The sequence below is a fragment of the Aristolochia californica genome, unplaced genomic scaffold (assembly GCF_029961685.1).
Source record: "Aristolochia californica isolate CCGP_79_NKW_82.1479 unplaced genomic scaffold, dmAriCali1.0.hap1 SCAF_1, whole genome shotgun sequence".
NCBI lineage: Eukaryota > Viridiplantae > Streptophyta > Magnoliopsida > Piperales > Aristolochiaceae > Aristolochia > Aristolochia californica.
In genome coordinates, this window is record NW_027181770.1 from 3570771 (window position 1) to 3589683 (window position 18913).

At 39.0% G+C, this 18913-nt stretch overlaps 3 protein-coding genes across 6 annotated transcripts; 2 read left to right on the plus strand and 1 right to left on the minus strand.

Annotated features, from left to right (window-relative positions):
* Positions 1–172: 172 nt before the first annotated feature.
* Positions 173–10180, plus strand: LOC137942743 (uncharacterized). Of its 2 annotated transcripts, XM_068788485.1 has the most exons (14): positions 173–1111; positions 1218–1304; positions 1880–1989; positions 2226–2276; positions 3080–3251; positions 3345–3665; positions 3752–3955; positions 4074–4553; positions 4669–4878; positions 4966–5154; positions 5634–5797; positions 7638–7793; positions 9086–9164; positions 9459–10180. In XM_068788485.1, exons 1-14 carry the CDS (start codon positions 692–694, stop codon positions 9909–9911), a joined length of 3096 nt encoding a protein of 1031 aa, XP_068644586.1. In that variant the 5' UTR covers positions 173–691; the 3' UTR covers positions 9912–10180. The 2 variants fall into 2 exon arrangements, with proteins under 2 accessions (XP_068644586.1, XP_068644593.1); XM_068788492.1 differs by lacking the exons at positions 173–1111; positions 1218–1304 and having other exon boundaries at positions 1899–1989; positions 3043–3251; positions 9459–10177.
* Positions 10181–11952: 1772 nt separating this feature from the next.
* LOC137952507 (aluminum-activated malate transporter 9-like) lies at positions 11953–14498 on the plus strand. The gene is made up of 6 exons (XM_068799609.1): positions 11953–12247; positions 12416–12556; positions 12638–12907; positions 12991–13130; positions 13210–13356; positions 13884–14498. Exons 1-6 carry the CDS (start codon positions 11953–11955, stop codon positions 14496–14498), a joined length of 1608 nt encoding a protein of 535 aa, XP_068655710.1.
* Positions 14499–14686: 188 nt separating this feature from the next.
* Positions 14687–18396, minus strand: LOC137956274 (uncharacterized). Of its 3 annotated transcripts, XR_011113232.1 has the most exons (11): positions 18235–18392; positions 17586–17666; positions 17433–17498; positions 17228–17333; positions 16944–16986; positions 16771–16843; positions 16542–16629; positions 15591–15647; positions 15182–15260; positions 15006–15078; positions 14687–14894 (listed from the first exon to the last, which is right to left on the minus strand). XR_011113232.1 is itself a non-coding variant. In XM_068803704.1 (10 exons), the coding sequence occupies exons 2-10, from the start codon at positions 17654–17656 to the stop codon at positions 15065–15067; spliced, it is 597 nt and encodes a 198-aa protein (XP_068659805.1). In that variant the 5' UTR covers positions 17657–17666; positions 18293–18396; the 3' UTR covers positions 14696–15064. The 3 variants fall into 3 exon arrangements, 2 of the variants coding, with proteins under 2 accessions (XP_068659805.1, XP_068659797.1); XM_068803704.1 differs by having other exon boundaries at positions 14696–15078; positions 18293–18396; XM_068803696.1 differs by having other exon boundaries at positions 14696–15078.
* Positions 18397–18913: the final 517 nt, after the last annotated feature.

The window sequence follows — 18913 nt, forward strand, 5'->3', positions numbered from 1 at the left end:
CGAGTGAAACACGGGTTTTACCCAGCCGAATCCAATCCAAGGCAGAGACTTGATTTAAATCTCATCTTACAAAGCAAGTTGCAGCGTTGACGATCTACGACGCCGCTTCGCGCACCATCTTAACCCGCGCCCACCATTTTCCATTTGCTCATTATTCTCGTTTACTCTTTCCTCTAATCTTTTACTCGGCTTTGCATACCAGCAGTTGCCGATCACTGATCTCTTTTAACATCTGTAGCGACACAAGAACGGAAGAACCAGGCGATTGGACCGCTAATTATGACTGATTGCTTGACTCCGAAATTTGTGTCGAGCTGATGGAGTTTTGGATTGGATTGTGACGTGGGAGAACGGAGGATTGTTTCTAACTATTTCTTTATTTTTCTTTGTCTTTTCCACCGACACCGGAAGAACTCGGAATGGGAGATAACTTGGATTCTATTCTTTGCCCTGGAAACTAGTTTTTGCTTCTCTTCAGTGTACCTTGTTGCTGAGGGTGGATGTGTCTTGCAAATCCAGTGAAGTTCAGCTCGATTGTTGAGAAGGAGACAGAGGAAATTAATCACTGGTCCTCTCGATATAGCTTGATAACAGGAGATGAAAGAATCTGCTGTTTCCTTTGTATGATTGTTTCTTTCTCTCCTTATTTTGTCGATTTGGTTTCACCGTGGGATTCAATGGACTTTTAGCAATGGGTTCTCTGGAGAACGGGGTTTATGTCAAGAGAACCCCACTACTTCGATCTTCGTCAACTAGAAGTGATCGGCATTCCTTTCTGCATAGACCCAGATCACGATTTGCTCGGTTTATCCTTTTTGAGAAAGTAGATTATGTTCAATGGATTTGCGCAATTGCTGTCTTCTTCTTGATTGGCATCCTCTTCCAGGCATTTCTCCCTGTCTTTGTCGTGGAAAAGTCGAGCAACTCTGGCATGCTAACGAGTCTAATTTCCAATGATTTGGTGGAGATGCGCAGTTTAGATTTTGGCGAAGGTTTGAGATTTGAGCCATCAAAACTTTTGGAGAAGTTCCGAAAGGAGGCTGAAGAAGCTAGTTCAGCTGTCAGCAGGCCCCGAACTCGTGTTTCTATTAGAAAACCGCGGCTTGCAGTGGTTAGTTGCTTCTTTGGGCGGTGTATGCATCAGTGGTGTCACTTTAAGATTAAGTGAGGTCTTTATGTTTAACTTGTTTGTACTTTTGGTGGAATTCTTTGTGCAGGTCCTTCCTGATCTGTCTATGGATTTCATGCAATTGCTGATGGTCAGCGTTGCAAGTTCTTTGCAGGAGATTGGTTATACAGTTCAGGTATACACGAAATCTGTGGGTTTTCTTTTTACCGCTTTTGTGTTGTTGTTTCGTTCATTCGCAATTTTCTTCTCCGCTTGCGCTTCCGGTATCACTCAATTTCGCAACTTCACATAACGACACGTTATTTAACTGGAAGTTGGATCGAATGAAGTTTCACCATTTGTAGTTTTTAGTTTCTGTATTGCAGACTATTTTTTCTTTGCCAAAATTTCTTGTCTTACGAAGGCTCAAACCGGTAAGCCTTACGGCTTGTTAAACTTGTTATGAAACCTTCCATGAGTACCTCTGTCACCCCCATTTGTTGGACTGAGAATATATGTTATGTTAGTATGACTTTTCAAGTGTCAGACTAATTGAGTGGCTTGATTTCAAGTCAGTTCCCAAACTAAAACAGGAGGCCTCCTAGTACATGGAATCAATTCTTTAGCATGGATCTTCTTGGTTTACATCCTGTCAAGAAGACCGTACATCCTAGTCATGGTAGTCATGAACTCAGATGGCAATCTTGACTAATTTGTACTGGCATTCACCCTAGATTGGTAATACATGGGTTTTACTTAACTATTATGCAGGTATATTCACTTGAAGATGGCCCAATTCATTCTGTTTGGAAAAGTATAGGAGTTCCTGTGACCATTCTGCAGATCAGTGAGAAATCAGAGATTGCCATAGATTGGCTAAGGTATGTGGTACCTAAGATTGCATCGTATATGTTGGTTTAGCATGTATTTCAGGAGAAATTTGGTGGAGTTGCTAATAGCTAAGATTTTGCCTTTCCTATTAGTAAAGTTTGGTCTTTCTTGCAACTAGTTTAGCTTTTCCTCACCCATCTAGTTCTTTCAAGAATATATATGGAGACTCCCTTGTCAGAATTCATGATTTTCGGATGGCTCTTAAACCGACTTGTTATCTGTGCAGTTATGATGGTGTCATTGCAAATTCTCTCGAGGCCAAGGATGTCCTTTCACGGTAAATACTTCTCACAACCATAAAAAATTTCCATACTGAAGTAATACTTATGTAATGTCACTTCTTTATTATGATGTTTGAGGCAGAACGTATATGGGTTTAAAGCACATGGTGGAAATGTTTTTATTGGAAAACTTGTACGTTGTAACCATACTGATTTAGTCGTTGTTGTTTCCCTTTTCTGGTTCTACTTATCGTTTCCTTTTTCTTTAATTGCCAGTGCATCATATAACTGAGTGCTAGAAGAGATGGTATGCCTAAATTATTGTGTGGTAGAGCATGTTGCTTCAACCAGATACACTTGTTAAAGGGTCTCATCATGGGTATCTTTGAGCCAAAAGCTGCACCTATGTGCCTCTTTAGACATCTATTGAATGTTCTGCTTCCTGATCTCTTTCTAGAAGACTAGACCACGCCCGAAGTGCTAATGGTTTGATTAACTCTCTAGCTGGAGAAGGAGTCACCCAACAACACCTCGTTGTTGTCATTTCTCTACCTCTTTGACATTTTTTTTTTGTGCTTCAATCATTAAAAATTCACCCACGATGTTCTCTACCTCTTTGACATTTTTTTTTTGTGCTTCAATCATTAAAAATTCACCCACGATGTACGCTTCTTCTCCTTAGGGAGCCTCTGATAATGAAATCTTTTTCTCATTGTTATAAAAGAAAAAAGAATCTCTTTCTAGAACGTAGTATGTTGCAAATATAATTATTTTTCCCTTTTTACAACTGCAAAGTATTCAAATTTTGATTTCTTTTACAAGGGTATTTGGTAAGGATGCATGTTCACACCTATTACAGTCTCTCCCAGGAGCCTTTCAAATATTTGCCTGTTATATGGACCATCCATGAAAGAACACTGGCTCTTCGGCTGGGGGATTATGCTTCAAATGGACAGATTGAACTAATCAACAACTGGAAGCATGCCTTCAATAGAGCTACTGTGGTTGTCTTCCCAAACTATAACTTGCCAGTAATTCTCATGAAACTTTACCCCTGATGTGAGTACAGTTTAATCCTCATTTTTATTGTTAAGAGCTCTTTCCTGAAAATGTGATGACTTCAGATGCTATATTCTACACTGGATGCTGGCAACTTCTTTGTTATTCCGGGATCCACGGCTGAAGCTTTTGATGCTGACAGTTACTCTGCCTTAAATGGTGGTGACGAGCTGCGAGTTGACTCTGGCTACAGTTCTGAAGACTTTATTGTAGCCATAGTTGGCAGTCAATTTTCATATAGTGGTCTGTGGGTGGAACATGCACTTATCTTACAGGCGTTAGTTCCACTTCTTAGTGATTTTTCATCCCCTGTAAATTCCATTCCTCATCTAAAAGTTGGTATTGTCAGCGGCAACTCAACTAGTACCTATAAAATGGCTTTGGAGGTATGTTACAACTTATTGTCTGTGCTTCATTGTTGTTTTTTTATCACTATGGCATAGTATTACTGATTTTATTTTTTGTTTGATAGGCCATTTCCCTTAATCTTGGGTTTCCAAAAGGAAGCGTATTGCAGATTGGAATTGATGGAGGTGTTAACTCTTTTCTCAGAATAGCTGATCTTGTAATATATGGGTCATTTCTTGAAGAACAATCTTTCCCTCCTATATTAATTCAAGCTATGTGCTATGGGAAACCCATTATTTCCCCAGATCTGGCCATGATCAGAAAACATGTATCTGTCTCTCTCTCTCATTCTGGTTATCTATCTACCTATTCAAATTTACTAGCAACATTGAGAAAGAAAAGAAAAGAAAAAGAAAATACTAACTACACTTTTCAATAAAATTCAGGTAAATGACAGAGTAGATGGCCTCCTTTTTCCAAAGGATAATATTGAGGTTCTGACTCAAGTTTTCTCTCAAGTAGTTTCAAATGGGAAATTATCTGCTTTGGCTCATAATATTGCATCAGCTGGGAAAGCCCATGCTCGAAACTTTATGGTTTCAGAAACAGTTGAAGGATATGCTTTTTTATTGGAAAATGTTCTCAAACTTTCGTCAGAAGTTTCTGCTCCCAAGTCTGTAGTAGAGATCCCTCCACAGCTAAAAGAGGCATGGCAATGGCACTTGTTTGACGATGTTTTAGATTTGAAGTATGTGAATAGAACTCATTCTAGTAATAACTTTCTGGACAAGATTGAGGAGCTGCAGGAGAAAGGAAATTTAGGCAACAATAGTAACAGTGGTGAGGAAGCTTTCTCAATGAATGATTGGGAGGAAGAAAAAGCTATACAGATAGCAAACTCTAGAAAGAGACGTGAGGAAGAAGAGGTGAGATAAGAAGGGTTAATTCAATCTTTTATAAGTTCTAGTGGTTTGAGAGTCCTTGTTTCAGGTTCCTCATGTTACTCCTCAATGAAATACCCTTCTTGAATATTTGATTCAGTTGAAAGAGAGAACGGATCAACCTCATGGGGCCTGGGAGGAAGTCTACCGGAGTGCAAAAAGGGCGGATAGGACCAAAAATGAGCTGCATGAAAGGGATGATCGAGAGCTTGAAAGAACTGGCCAACCTCTGTGTATATATGAACCCTACTTTGGGGAAGGGACCTGGCCTTTTCTGCATCAAAGGTCACTTTATAGAGGAATTGGATTGGTGAGTTATTTAGACAAGTTTCCTTTTTTGGTGGTTTATTTTGTCAAGAAATTAAACTCTTTTTTTTGGTTCGTAAAATTGTGTCAGTCAACAAAAGGTAGAAGACCAGGAGCAGATGACATAGATGGGCCTTCAAGGATTCCCATTCTTAGCAACCCATATTACCGAGATGTCCTGGGTGAATATGGAGCATTCTTTGCAATAGCAAACAGGATTGATCGGATCCACAAGAATGCCTGGATAGGTTTTCAATCATGGAGAGCAGCAGCTAGAAATGTCTGTAATTATCTTCATATTCTCAAAATTTCATGCTTTTAATTCCTTCCAATATTTTGATATTGAATCTTGTTGTATTGTTGTTACTATCTGATTTCTCTGTATATTATTTTTCTGCTGTTTGTGAGCTTAGATTTCTTGTACTTGTGAAATGAAATTGAATGTGTTGTTCAGCCAAGACAATTTTTCAAGTGAAATGTGAAACGAGGCAACCCATTATTTGAAAATCAATATTTACGAAGAGGGGAAAAACCAATCAGTAAGGATGACTCTTCTAGTCTATCATCTTTTCCTTCAAATATGCAGAACTGCTGCAATTAGATCTCAAACTTAAGTAAAGAAAGGTTCATATAGCAAGTCAAAGGTCGTTCACGAAGAGCCAAAAAAGAAAAAAAGAAAAAAACTATCTTCAGATGTATAATATGAATTCTTTTTATTTTGAAAATTCTATTGCTGATGTCAGATAATTCCTCGAGCAGGGTTCGTTGTCCAAGACTGCTGAAAAGTCGTTGTTAGACGCTATTGAATCCCAGAGACATGGAGATGCTTTTTACTTTTGGGTTCATATGGACAAGGATCCCAGAAACCCTCTTCAGCTCGATTTTTGGTCTTTCTGCGATGCAATAAATGCTGGAAATTGCAGGTATGCTGCATTACAACTGTCATTGATTTCAAAACAAGTCTTAAGCACCATAAAGCACTGGTTTTAAGCACAAGAATTCTGTAAAATCGTTTGGAGTTTGAGAATGAGAAAATTGAGAGGAAAGGAGGAAGGAAAGAAGGAAAAGCAGCAAGAGGCTGCATTGAGTTGAGGGCTCATAATTTGAGAATTACTTCACTTAAGTGATAATGACACAAAATAACAACATTACCCCTCATACCTCTTTAAATACAACTCAGAATTAAATGGAAATTGAAACATAGACTTACAATATGAAGCTTAACTTCCTCCAACCCTTATAAAAAACTTATTCTCATAGAAAATGTCCAAAGTACCCCTATCTGTGAATTCTAACACTTCCCCTCAATCTGGGGAGTAAATATTAAACAGACCCAACTCGTCACAAAAGGTCAAATGCTCACATCTTCCAAGGAGTATAGTAAATATATCTCCAAGTTATTTGAATGACTTCACATATGTTGTAACGACTTTCCCTTGCATGACAACATCTCTAATAAAATGATAATCTATCCCAATGTGTTTAGTTCTTTCACAGAAGACCAGATTATAAAGATTGTTGGTCAATTGCCACATCATCAAGGACGAATTTCACCCATATAAGTTCGTTCACTGTGTGAGCCATTGCCTTATACTTTGTTTCAGCACTAGATCGAACCATCATTGTTTGTTTCTTACTCTCCCAATTCACAAGATTACCTCCTAAAAAACAACAATATCCGATGTGGACATTCTATCCATTTTGAATCCTGCATAATCTGCATTAGAGTATCTGAAACATCAATCTTCCTATGAGAAGTGAATAATAGACCGTTTCCCGAAAGCACCTTTCAAATACTTCAGAATTCTCTAAGCAGCTTCTAAGTGTATTCTCCTTGGGTTTTTCATGAATTGACTAACCACTCCAACTACAAATGATATATTTGGTCTCTAACCATTGCATAGGTTCACTTTTCCGCTATCTGAACTCTTAGAGGGCTTAATGGGAGCCACAATTTTGCTTGAGTCAACCTCTAACTCCCTAACTATCTCAAAATATGTCATAACTAATGACAAAATGATATGCTTAATCCAAAAACGTCTTTAGGGACCAAAAACTTGTAGAGGAACAGAAACTTGTAGAAAAGCCTCCCAAGACCACACTCTAACACTCTGATACCGTGTAAAATCATAAGGTTGGAGTTTGATAAGGAGAAAATTCGGAGGAAAGAAACAGGAAAGAAAGAAGGGAAAGTAGCAAGATGCTTTGTGCCCTCTTCTTTTAATTCTTCAGTTAAGTGATAATGACACAAAATGACAACATTGCCCCTCTATCCCCTTTAACTCTCTAAATACAACTCAGAATTTAACGAAAATTGAAACATAGACTTATAATATGAAGCTAACTTACTCAAACCCTTATGAGAAACTTATACTCATAGGAAATGACAAAAGTAACCCTATATGTGAATTCTAAAAAATGCACTAGGCTGATGAGTACAGGTCTAATGGTGTTGCTTTTTTTTTTTTTTAATCCATCATTTTCACTTTATTAAGAATTGGGTGTAGAGCTCTGAAATTAACAGTTTCTTGCCAATATTACATGAAATGAAAATGACATATGCATAAACTATGAATAATTTAATAGTCGGACTAATTTTAGAGCACTAGGCCATGATGGTCAGATTAAACTTTGATCTCTGTGCTGGGTAATCTATTTATGTCCATTAGAAATGGAAGAGCTTTCTTTATCAGTGCTTAACTTTGCGAGAATAGTTTCATGCCCCCCTTTTATATATACTCACCTCTGCTTGGCTTGTTGAAGGTTTGCGGTAGCTGAAGCTTTTCGAAGGATGTACGGGATTCAAGATAAGAAATGGGATTCTTTGCCACCAATGCCTACAGGGGGTGGCACATGGTCTGTCATGCATAGCTGGGCTTTGCCCACTCGATCTTTCCTTGAATTCGTAATGTTTTCAAGGTATGTAAAAGTTTATGGACATGGAACTGCGCCCATTGTTTAACCACTTATGTGTTTAATTAGTATAAGCTAGTAGTTGTTTGCTAAATCCCCATTAATACATGAGATCTTCTTTTTGAATTATGTATTTGTTTATATATTTTTTATATGGGATGGAACTAAATCTAAATAGTACCATTAAGGTTTTCAGTGGAAGGTAAGAGTTAGATGGATCTAGTCTGAAACTCGTGTGTCAAGTATTAGCATTAGCTTACCCAAAAAGAGAAAAGTAACACTTGCATATTTTGGAGACCTGATATATGAATGGTCCTCATAAAATCTTGTGATCATAAGGAAAAAGTATTCTTGGTATTTATTGAGTTACTGGCAGTGTCTTTAGTTAGAATCAAGCAGGTTGATGAACTCCTAACAGGCTGTCACATAGACTTGTTTTATCTTTCCCCATGACAGCAAACATACACAGTTGAGAGACAATTACAAGTCACTGCGGGGGCTTATAAGTTATCTTAATAAATAGGTGAAACTCAAACTTAAATCCTGCATATTTCTTTGTGTCCTATATTTTCACCGAGGAAACTAACTGTAATTTGGGTTTTCACATACTAAACCCATTTTATAGAACAGTTTTAGATATTCTTAAAGTTTGAGGCTCCCATAAAAAGTTATGATCATATAGGTGCTGTGACTTTATTGTACCCAACCAGGTGTTTTTCTAAATGAGAAGAACGTGTTCTCACTTTGACATTGGTACTTCATTCGCATCATTCTTTGATAATTTTGCCTATATCATGCTATCTCTTTTTGGGCATCTTTCGAAATACGCTTAACTCTTTTCTTTGCAACTGCACTTTGATTACTTGCAACAACTAGGAATTATAAAAAGAGGACAGCTATTCTTCTTATGGATTAGAAACATCTGTTGAAAATATTGAATGTGCAAAAGCCTTCAAATGTAAGTGTGTACGTGTATTCACCTGACACAACAGGTAGCTATGGTCTGTGACATGATAAAAATGATATCTGTAGCATTTCTACTTCTTTGATCTAAGTTGATGCTTTTGAAACACATTAGATTAATATTTGAGTTCTAGTTGAACAAAAAAAATTCGTATTAGGTCAAATGAGCCACCCTTGCTCCACCAATATGACATTGGATGATGTATAAGTTGCAACTGTACTTTATAATATTTCTCTAAAAGGAAAACAAAATGTGCTTTATATTAGCATTTGGTGGGGGTGTTTACTTGTGTGGCGCCCTCATTAACTATTTGAGCTTGCCATTTATTTTACAGAATGTTCGTTGATGCATTGGATGCACATATGTATGATGAGCACCATCAGAGTGGGTATTGTTACCTGAGCTTATCAAAGGTACTATCTTTCACTAGCTATAAGTCATAATTGTATTCCTCACAAGTACTTTTACATGTCGGGTTTATTTCTCCAAATAATTCCCTGTGATGGATTGGTGGTATGGGGGGGATTGATGCAGTCTCTCTCTGAGAGCATTTGGTTTGATTAGTAATTAACTGGGAAGTTCATCCATTAGAAATTAATTATCCAAGTCATATTTGAAGACTGTTCAGCAGAAAATTAGTATTGCCTAGTAGATTCGACTGTATTGGAAGGTTAATCATACCAGCTGTGTTGAATAAAAATATACAGGATCGACGTTGTTACTCACGTCTGCTTGAGTTACTTGTCAATGTGTGGGCCTACCACAGTGCAAGGCACATGGTGTATGTGAACCCTGCTGATGGTACTATGACAGAGCAACATAGGCTGAAGAGCCGGAGAGGGCAATTGTGGGTCAAATGGTTCTCTTTTGCAACCTTAAAGAGCATGGATGAGGACTTGGCTGAGGAATTGGATTCAGACAAGCCAAACAGGCGATGGCTTTGGCCATCCACTGGTGAAGTCTTCTGGCAGGGCATTTATGAGAGGGAACGAAACCAACGCCATAAGCAAAAGGAGAAGAGGAAGCAGCAAAGCAAAGATAAGATGCAAAGAATGAGGAGGAAACAGAGGCAAAAAGTGCTCGGGAAGTACATAAAACCTCCCCCAGAGGGGATTAGTACAAATTCCAGCACAACAGTAGAATCAGAGCAGAGTGATTAGATGAGCTTGCTGATATTGTGGCTTTCAGTAAAAGATGTGGTCATTCTTTTTTTCTTTTCTTTTTTTTCCGTTAAATGTGCTCTAATTGTTGAGGGGGGATGCATACGTGTATTTTGTAGTTCTGCTTTGTCTTTTAGTTTGTTGCATCTTTCTGGTCGTTGGGTTCAATTGAAGTTCAATTTTTCTGTGTATATTAAAGTTTTTTTTCTCAATCCATGTGAGTTAGTGATCAGTGACTCTTTAATTCTTTCCGAAGTTGATTTGTCACTCTACTGTTTTCGTCCTCAAGAACTCAGATGGATTTAAACGTCAAAAGAGGATGAGGAGTGAAAACCATTTCATCTTACTATGCTTTTCTTTTCATGAATGTGTGGAGTGGGTGCTGAGGAACACCAAGAAATCTATGTGGGGGGTTATCCAATCAAAAGCACATGTGGAATTTAAGCGAACGTGTCCTACCCAGAATCGAATATGCTCAATTATTCTTCCAGCTCCACTGTACTGTTCTTTTCCCAGAAAATGCCAAGTTCAATATTCTTACACGACAGCAACGAATACAACGTCGAGCAGAACCTCAGAGAACAATTCTCTTCGGTGGCAAAAACGCCATTTTATCAGGTGAAGGTGTAAAGAACCACGAGATGGCACTGGTAGAAAGTTTACAGTAGCAGACAATAAGAATCTTATCTGCAATCTAAACAGTGACACTTGGTAGTGTACAGGTGGATGGTCTTGCGAAGCCAAAACGAAAATGGAAAAGAGAATCATAGATTTTCTCTTTCAGTCTTATATAGCTGGTGAGCAGGATCCGGAAGAAGACTCTTATTTATGTAATCGTCTCCAAAACTGGAATTACAAACAGAACAAATATCTAGTGCTTACATTAAGGAATCTTTTTATTTGCTCCCAGGATTAGGTTGGACTCCAGGGAAACAAAGGAATACAAATTCGATTAGATGTTGGTAAAGCACATATTACATTTTATATGTAATCAGATTCCTGTGACCATTTATGTTCTAAAATGTGATATGCTCGCTGACATCGTGGAGATCTAGTTGGAATGAGAGAGATCGGAAATGTTCCTCAGGTTGAGAGAGACCTGTTCAAGTTGCAGATTTTAAAAAATACAACATTATGAGATGCATATGTCTTATTTATGATAATATTCCTATCAAAGAAGCTTTCAGCAGCGTGACGGGAATTTCCAGAACCAGATGCCATGAACACGAGCTTAAATCTCTTTCCCCTGTTCTTTCCGTGTGATCAATCAGTTTTGTCTTCTGAAGCTGCGGTCATAATTTTATGCTGTTACGAACAAATTGTAACCTGCTGTGTATTATTTTGGTGAAAAATTCGAATATGCTTCTCACTTTGTTGAAAATTTAGACCTACCCATTTGAGTTCTTCAATTGGATTTCCACTGGTCAAGGCCTGCTTCTCATCAGACGTAAAACCCATTGGCTTTGCTCCTCAGATTTTCATTCTCAAACGCGTTTCAATGTATTTTAATAATCAGGGCTGTCCGTTCACATAATGACCCATAAGATGAAACCGGGAATCCTCCTCTTCAATGGCTTCGCCTGCATATCTCTAACAGCCATGAAGCCTCCAGGCATCCTGTTCTTCGATTCCTTCTTTCGCCTGAGTAAGACCAGATAAAACGAGTTAATGTGGAAACCTGAACATAGCCTTGCATCCCCAGATTCTAATTCTCCATTCATGCAACAATTATTGGTCTTAAGCATCTCTTTATCCAAAATTTTCGTTTCATCTTTTCTTCTATGATTTTCCTCGGTATTATTCTCTCCCATTACAGTTCTACATCCAGCACCACGACTCCTACTTGCTTGGCCACCTCCACTGATCACTTCTCCTTAAATTGCACCTTTACCTCCATTCTCTTCCCACTCTTAGTCTCGTCTGCCCCTCTTCCAGTTTGCTACCCCAAGATTTTGGCAACCTTGTAGCAGAGAGAAGCCTGGAACTGTGACACTTGATCTATTGCAGTTTGACAGGTTGCTTCGAGGTGAGAGTGCGGAGAATGAATGGAAATGAAGGTGGCGTCAAGATTAATATTGATTCGGCAATAAGCACAAAAGAGACGCCAGAATCCGGCGGAAAATCCGGTACCGGAGGTTGCTCTTTCAGGGGATGGATCTGGACTGTGTGGGTGTTCTGTAAGGAAGACACGAACAGGGTAACGTTCTCTCTAAAGGTGGGTCTTGCTGTCCTCCTCGTCTCCTTGCTCATACTCGTTCGAGCTCCGTATGAGATCTTCGGCACCAACATTATCTGGTCAATCCTCACTGTTGCCATCATGTTCGAATACACTGTCGGTATGTCCATGTCCATGCATGAGAAGGAAAAATCATGCTTTCTTTTCATCGTTACAGAAGCATTTTAACTACAAGATCAGATAAATAGAGATGGATTTTACGTTACTTGCATGCATGCACATATGTATAAACGAATCTGATGATCTCGCATCCTGGAGTTTGTCCCAGGAGCCACCTTCAACCGGGGATTCAATCGGGCACTCGGGAGTTTACTCGCGGGAATCTTCGCTATCACTGTAATCCAGGTAGCTATATCCAGTGGCCGAGCTGCAGAGCCTTTCATCATTGGCCTTAGCATATTCTTAATCGGTAAGCTAAAATTTCTCAGTACGGTTTTCCTTCTTGGCAGCTGATCTTACATTACTTACCATCATCTTCTACCTTCTGCAGGAGCATTGACTTCGTTGATGAAGCTGTGGCCGTCTCTCGTCCCTTACGAATACGGTTTCAGAGTCATACTCTTCACCTACTGTTTAATCACAGTCTCGGGTTATCGGATAGGGAACCCTTTAAGAACCGCCATGGATCGTCTCTACTCCATTGCTATCGGTGCTTTCGTTGCCGTTCTTGTAAATGTTCTGATATTTCCCATTTGGGCCGGTGAGCAGCTGCATGCTGAGCTTGTCAAGAGCTTCGACGCAGTGGCCGACTCGCTTGAAGGTCAGTCGCCGTGTACACAGCAACGTGGTTTATCAATTGAAACAAAGACTAAATCTAAAAAAAAAATTGCTTTGAACTTCCAGAGTGCGTGAAGAAGTACCTGGAGGATGACGGATCTCGCCAGACCGAGTTCTCCACCACCGTCACCGATGACTTCTCCGACGAGCCTGCGTTCCGCAGATGTCGAACGACGCTGAATTTGTCCTCAAAGCTCGAGTCACTGGTACAATTCCTCCTCGACTGTTCCTGCGTTGGAAAAACATGAATTGCCTAGTGTGATTGACGGCTGCTTCGAATTGCAGGCACAATCGGCAAAATGGGAGCCACCACATGGGAGATTCCGGCATTTCTTCTACCCCTGGTCGGAGTATGTCAAAGTGGGTGCAGTTCTTCGGCACTGTGCTTACGAGGTGATGGCCTTGCATGGGGTGCTGCATTCAGAGATTCAGGTATTTCATGCTTCCCTTACCAAATCAATCTCAATTGCATCAATTATGTTTAGAATCAAACCAATCTCCACCCAACAAACGAACAACAATTCGAACGAGAGTCACCAGCAGGGTTAACTCAACTGTTCATTTAATTATTTTCTCCGATCGTTTTACTCGGGCAAAAATGGAGTACTTATTGTTAAAACACAAGGGTTCGAATCACCCCAGCCTGTTGAGGACGCCATGATATATCAGGGAAACTTTGAATCAGAATCGCAGGACGGATTTTATACATTTTTTTAGAACAGCTGAAATTTATTGTTAAACGCTTAAAACTCGAATTTCTTTCATGAAAAGATGACGACTCCCACTTGCCTTGTAGTGGAATTGATATGGACAAAAGCACCAAACTTCTCTCATCGACCTCTGGCCTTGGCAAGAATCCGAGATCTCTCGTCTCTCCCACCCCTGTAAAGTAATATATACTTCTTTGCGTACATGGATCATCGCATCTTACTACTTTCGTTCCATCTCTACCGTTTCAGGCACCTTACAACCTCCGAGTAACTTTCCGATCAGAGATCCTGGACGCCACCAGCCAAGCAGCGGAGCTAATAAGAAGCTTGGGCAAGGACATTAACAACATGAAGCACAGACTTGAGACCTCTCTTCTGAAACGAGTACACAGCTCTACAGTCCACCTCCAACGTTCCATCGACATGCACTCGTATCTTCTCACCTCAAGCCACGATCACCACCCAATGGACAAGCCGAACAAGCCCCTTCCTCCGCTAAGCAAACTCTCACACACCTTGTCTTCAACTCTCTACGAGCTCTCCGAGCTCTCCGACCTAGACAACGCGGTTCCTGAACCACCGGAGAATAAAGTTGGTCTGGCGGAATCCTACCACGAGACGATGAAGAGGCAGCAGAGGCGACTCTATTCGTGGCCCTCGCGGGAGGTAGATGATTTTGAAGAGGAAGTAACAGTTGGAACGGGTATGGTGCTGCCCAGGATGAGGGCACTTGAGAGCACCGCTGCCCTGTCTCTGGCCACTTTCACCTCGCTGCTTATTGAATTTGTGGTTCGCCTTGACCACCTGGTAGAGGCAGTTGATGAACTCGCTAAGTTGGCTAAGTTCAAGCCCGAGCCCGTATGAGAATACGGGAACATACAAACGATACCAAATGAATAGGTTTAGATTAGTCTCGTTGGTCCCCTCAGCTTTTAAGACCTGATATGTTGCTCTCCAGGGACTGTAAACTCCATTTTTGTCAACTATAATAAATCTTTCTATAAATTTGGGGCAACGTAATTATCTGTCACATAGGGCTTTCAACAAGACAAAGATCTCATCCCATGCACATAGGAGTAGGCATCGGATCGGGTTTCATCTGTCGCGTTACGTTTCAAATGAAACCCGACGTAACTGAAAAAAGTCGAGGATTGCTTTCAGTATGAATAAAAAAAACGTTGAGGAACTCAATACAAAATGAAGACAATCAGATTATGTCCAGAACTTCACCAGTAAAAACTTTCATTCCTAACAAGTACCCTGATACAAAACCGGCTTCCTCCGTCAGGAATCCAAACATATAACAGCTACAGGTAACGCTAGCTTATAATAGACAAACAACAAAAGGAGTCAGTGACATCATATGTGCACCTCAAATGATGTTGCAGACTCGATCACACCCTCTTACTGAATGATTTGTCCACGATCGATCAGATTCGCGGAGCTGCGAAAGGAAAGAGTTTCAATGAGTGGGTATGAGTTCAACTAAGAGTAAAACTTTGATCGAAAAGTAACAAACAATTCCTGAACAGCATCAAGAAGCCTACCTCCACCTATAGTTGCTTCAGGAAGCCTTTCAATTGAATATCTGTGCATGGTGATATACATGATAGGCACACCAGGGATCTGGCGATCAACAAGAAATTTCTTAAATGAGGATAAATTCATAACCGATGAGTTAGGAAGTAATGGAACAGTTCAATAGCCGAATAGCTTCATTCCAGGGTTCTCGAAACCAAAATAGACGGTCAGTTGAACTGGGTTCAAGTGACCCCTCTCCAATCTAGAAATTTAAAAAACTGGGAGGTGTTGAGAAACCAGCTGGCTGGCTTGGTTTGAATGGTCCAACCAGCAGGCTCAATTGGAGCAGTCCATTAGTAGCAATTTAAAATTTACCAGGTGAAGCTTTCAATTATTCCATAGTAGCAATGTAAAGCAAGACAAGTCAGTTCTTACCTTGCGAATCCTTCGCTTCAAGTCCCTATCACATGTAGCAACAATGTAGCACTTGTGCTGCCCACAACATTAGCCATTTTAATTCTTGAAGAATAAAGTCATTGTACAAATACTCTTGTTGACACCACAATTTGCACATCAAAATTTTGGTCATTTTGTTACCACTGTGCTGTAAAATATATTACTAGAATAAAGTCATGAGTAATTTAAGTTAAAAGGATCATTTCAGTATTTTTTGCATAGGGTATTTTAGTAATTTTGGTCAAATTTCAGAAAAACATGTGTACAAGATCATTTTATGAAATTGAATGTATAAAACCCTTATTACGTAATTTTTATGCAGAATGGAAAGTGGTTAAAAAATACAAGCCAACAAGCTCTGAACAACCCAAGCTCAAGAAATCCAACAAGAAGACAAACTCGGCCAATAACAAAGCTTGGTCAAATCGACTCAAACCAAGCTGAACCAAACTGGGTCCAACTCAAACCAAACCCAATCCAAACCAAACCAGGACACCAAGAGACAAGCAACCACAGGGCTTTTGTTACTGACAACCATTGAATGTTGTAACTCTTGTAACTGTGATCTTTGAATGTTGTAACCCCTAAAACTGATTATCATTCATACCCACAATCAATTCAAATTGGTGATTTTGTTATTCTTCTTTTCAAACTATTTTTCTGTAAGTTTGTTTTACAAGGAATTGAATTATATCATCAACCACAATTTCCGGCAAACAAATCTAATATGGTTAACTCATTGTAGCATTATAAAAAAATACAAGAAAATGTACGCATTTAGATCAGAGTTAATAAATTAGAAAACTTATATGGTTAAGACTCACTTGATATGGGCAAAAACTATGATATAACTAGCATCCAATTCACATATCTCAAGCACTAAAATATTGGACAAAAGAAAATTACTAGTTACATTAAGTCTATCGATACCTGAGTAACCCTATCAACAATGCAGTCATCAGCATAGGTTCCCTTATGTGTGCATGGCAATCTCTCAAACCGGGGATCTTTGGCAATTCTTTAACAAGAACAGGAACAAAGTAAGATCCATGCTTATATTGAAACTTCATAATTAAACAAGGAGAAAAAATTATGAGAAGCACCAAAAATAAAATAGTACAAGAAACATTAAAACACCAAATGACATCATGCAGGATACCTCAAAGCAACACGATACTTCTGGCCCAACTTTTCAAGCTCTGCCATGACACAGTCTGTGATGCAAGGAGTGCCTTCATAGCCAAATGCTCAAAAAGGTAAGCACAAAAGAAAAAAAAAAAACTTAAGTCACTCGTAAATGATGTAAAGTAATCAAGTTATTAGCTGACTCACATTTTGCATAAAGGCAATCCATCATCCCTTTCTCCAAATCCAACTGCATAAATTACAGAAATTAGTATAAAATAAGAGAATGTAGCGGCCACACAACAGTAAGTATCTAGGCTCTCTCTTTTTCTCATTATAATAGTTCAGTATACATGTGGAGTTTTAGGAACAAACAGCCCAAGTAAATACATGAAGGAAACTTTATTAGCTGGAAAGCTTGTCAGTTGAACAAGATTTCGGCAGTAAAACCTCATCTGGTAAGAGTTAAACAGACTCTAAAAATCGAGTACCTTATTTTGGATAGAGAAATTTATGAAGTTAGTATCTACTATGACCCTGTAAGGAGGCCCAAGGGCAGTGTTATACTTGAAGAAAAGGACTGAAGGAACATTTGGCCTGTAATCGCCAACAAGAAAAAGGTGCAAAAAGAGACGTTAGACAAAATAATGGAGAAAAGAAAACATACAAGGTCAGAATACATTTCAATTTACTTACACATTGCGAGGGAGTTTATCCTTGTCATGATCCTTCTTATTAGGATTCAAAACATCTTGCTTATACCTACAAATGAGAAAGCAGTGGAGGAAACATTAGACATTGAGTTTACTAAATACAATAAAAAGATGGACCTGAAAGATGGCTCCTTACTGTCGAAGAGTTTTGGAGCTGACAAGCTTTTTCATTGCCGCAAATTTAGGCCCTTTCTTTGCCTTACCCATATCTTGAAAACTGTCAACAAGAAGAAAAACACTGAAATCAAAGGAAGAAGAGACAACATATCAACCAGTCTAATTATCTTAAGGGCCTTTGCGAGACAAAACTAGTAATTATATAGAAATGCTAGTTCAAAACACCCATCTTCTGTTTCAGATCAGCACACATCTAACAAAGGCCAAAACTAGAAATTCTTAAGACATAGAATAGCAATCGAAGACACTATAAAATATGTTCCAGAAAACAGAAACCATTCCAGTGCAGAGACAGCATGAAACATTTCAGAAAACAACCATTTCAAATTGTTTCCCTATGCCTAAAGTTGGAGGAATGATTCAATTTCGAAAATGCATATCCTACACAAAAGTAATATAAGATCATTCGGCATTAAAAATAAAAAATTGCGAACACATCACCAGAAAGCAAGCTCTAGACCAAACGTGTCTTATGGAGCAGACAGTACACAAACTACGGCAAACACTTTTGCTCTTTTCTGATAAGAAGATTAATTTAAAAAAAAAAAAGGAAAGAAAAAGAAAAAGAAACGTAAGATACATACGGCGGGGAGTGAGAGACAAACTACCTGAAAGAGGAGGATACGAGGCAACAGACGTGAGAGTATAGAGTGGAGAGAGGGTTACCTGCTTTGGCAACACCTTAGACGTCTGCGTTTTCCAGAGGCGGAGGGGTGAGGACTGCGTCAAGTCGGCGGCCTCTTTTTGTGTAGTACGAGCTCCATAAGGCCACACCTCGAACTTATTTTTGATTTTTAGGAAATCCATTACTGAAACCAATTCAACCAGAACAAGGGTTCTATCAGTTTCAATAATTCAGAAAAAAAAAAAACGTCTACTCCAGTCCAGTCCAATTAAACTTTAATCTTTTACAAGATACGGTAATAAGGATTTGTGCGTCCATTTTTATCAGATAGCCCTAAAAGTCCTAATCAATGCCAGGGCACTAGATCACATTCTTCGGTTAATTATATATATATTTATATATTTATATATATTCGAAAAATAAATCTAAGTATAAATTTTGATTTAGAACATGGAAGAGACACCTTCTATTATAATTTTAATAAATTTGGGCTATTAGTAGTTAGCTCAAAATAAATATTAATTTATTTATTTTACTTGATCGTGTTAGTTTCAATTTGAGCTTAAATTTGCTTAGTCCCCCCACAATCAAAAGAGAGGATAAATAGATCCCGTTTATATGAAAAAAAAAGGTCCCAACCCTCTTCAATAAACTCAAGATTT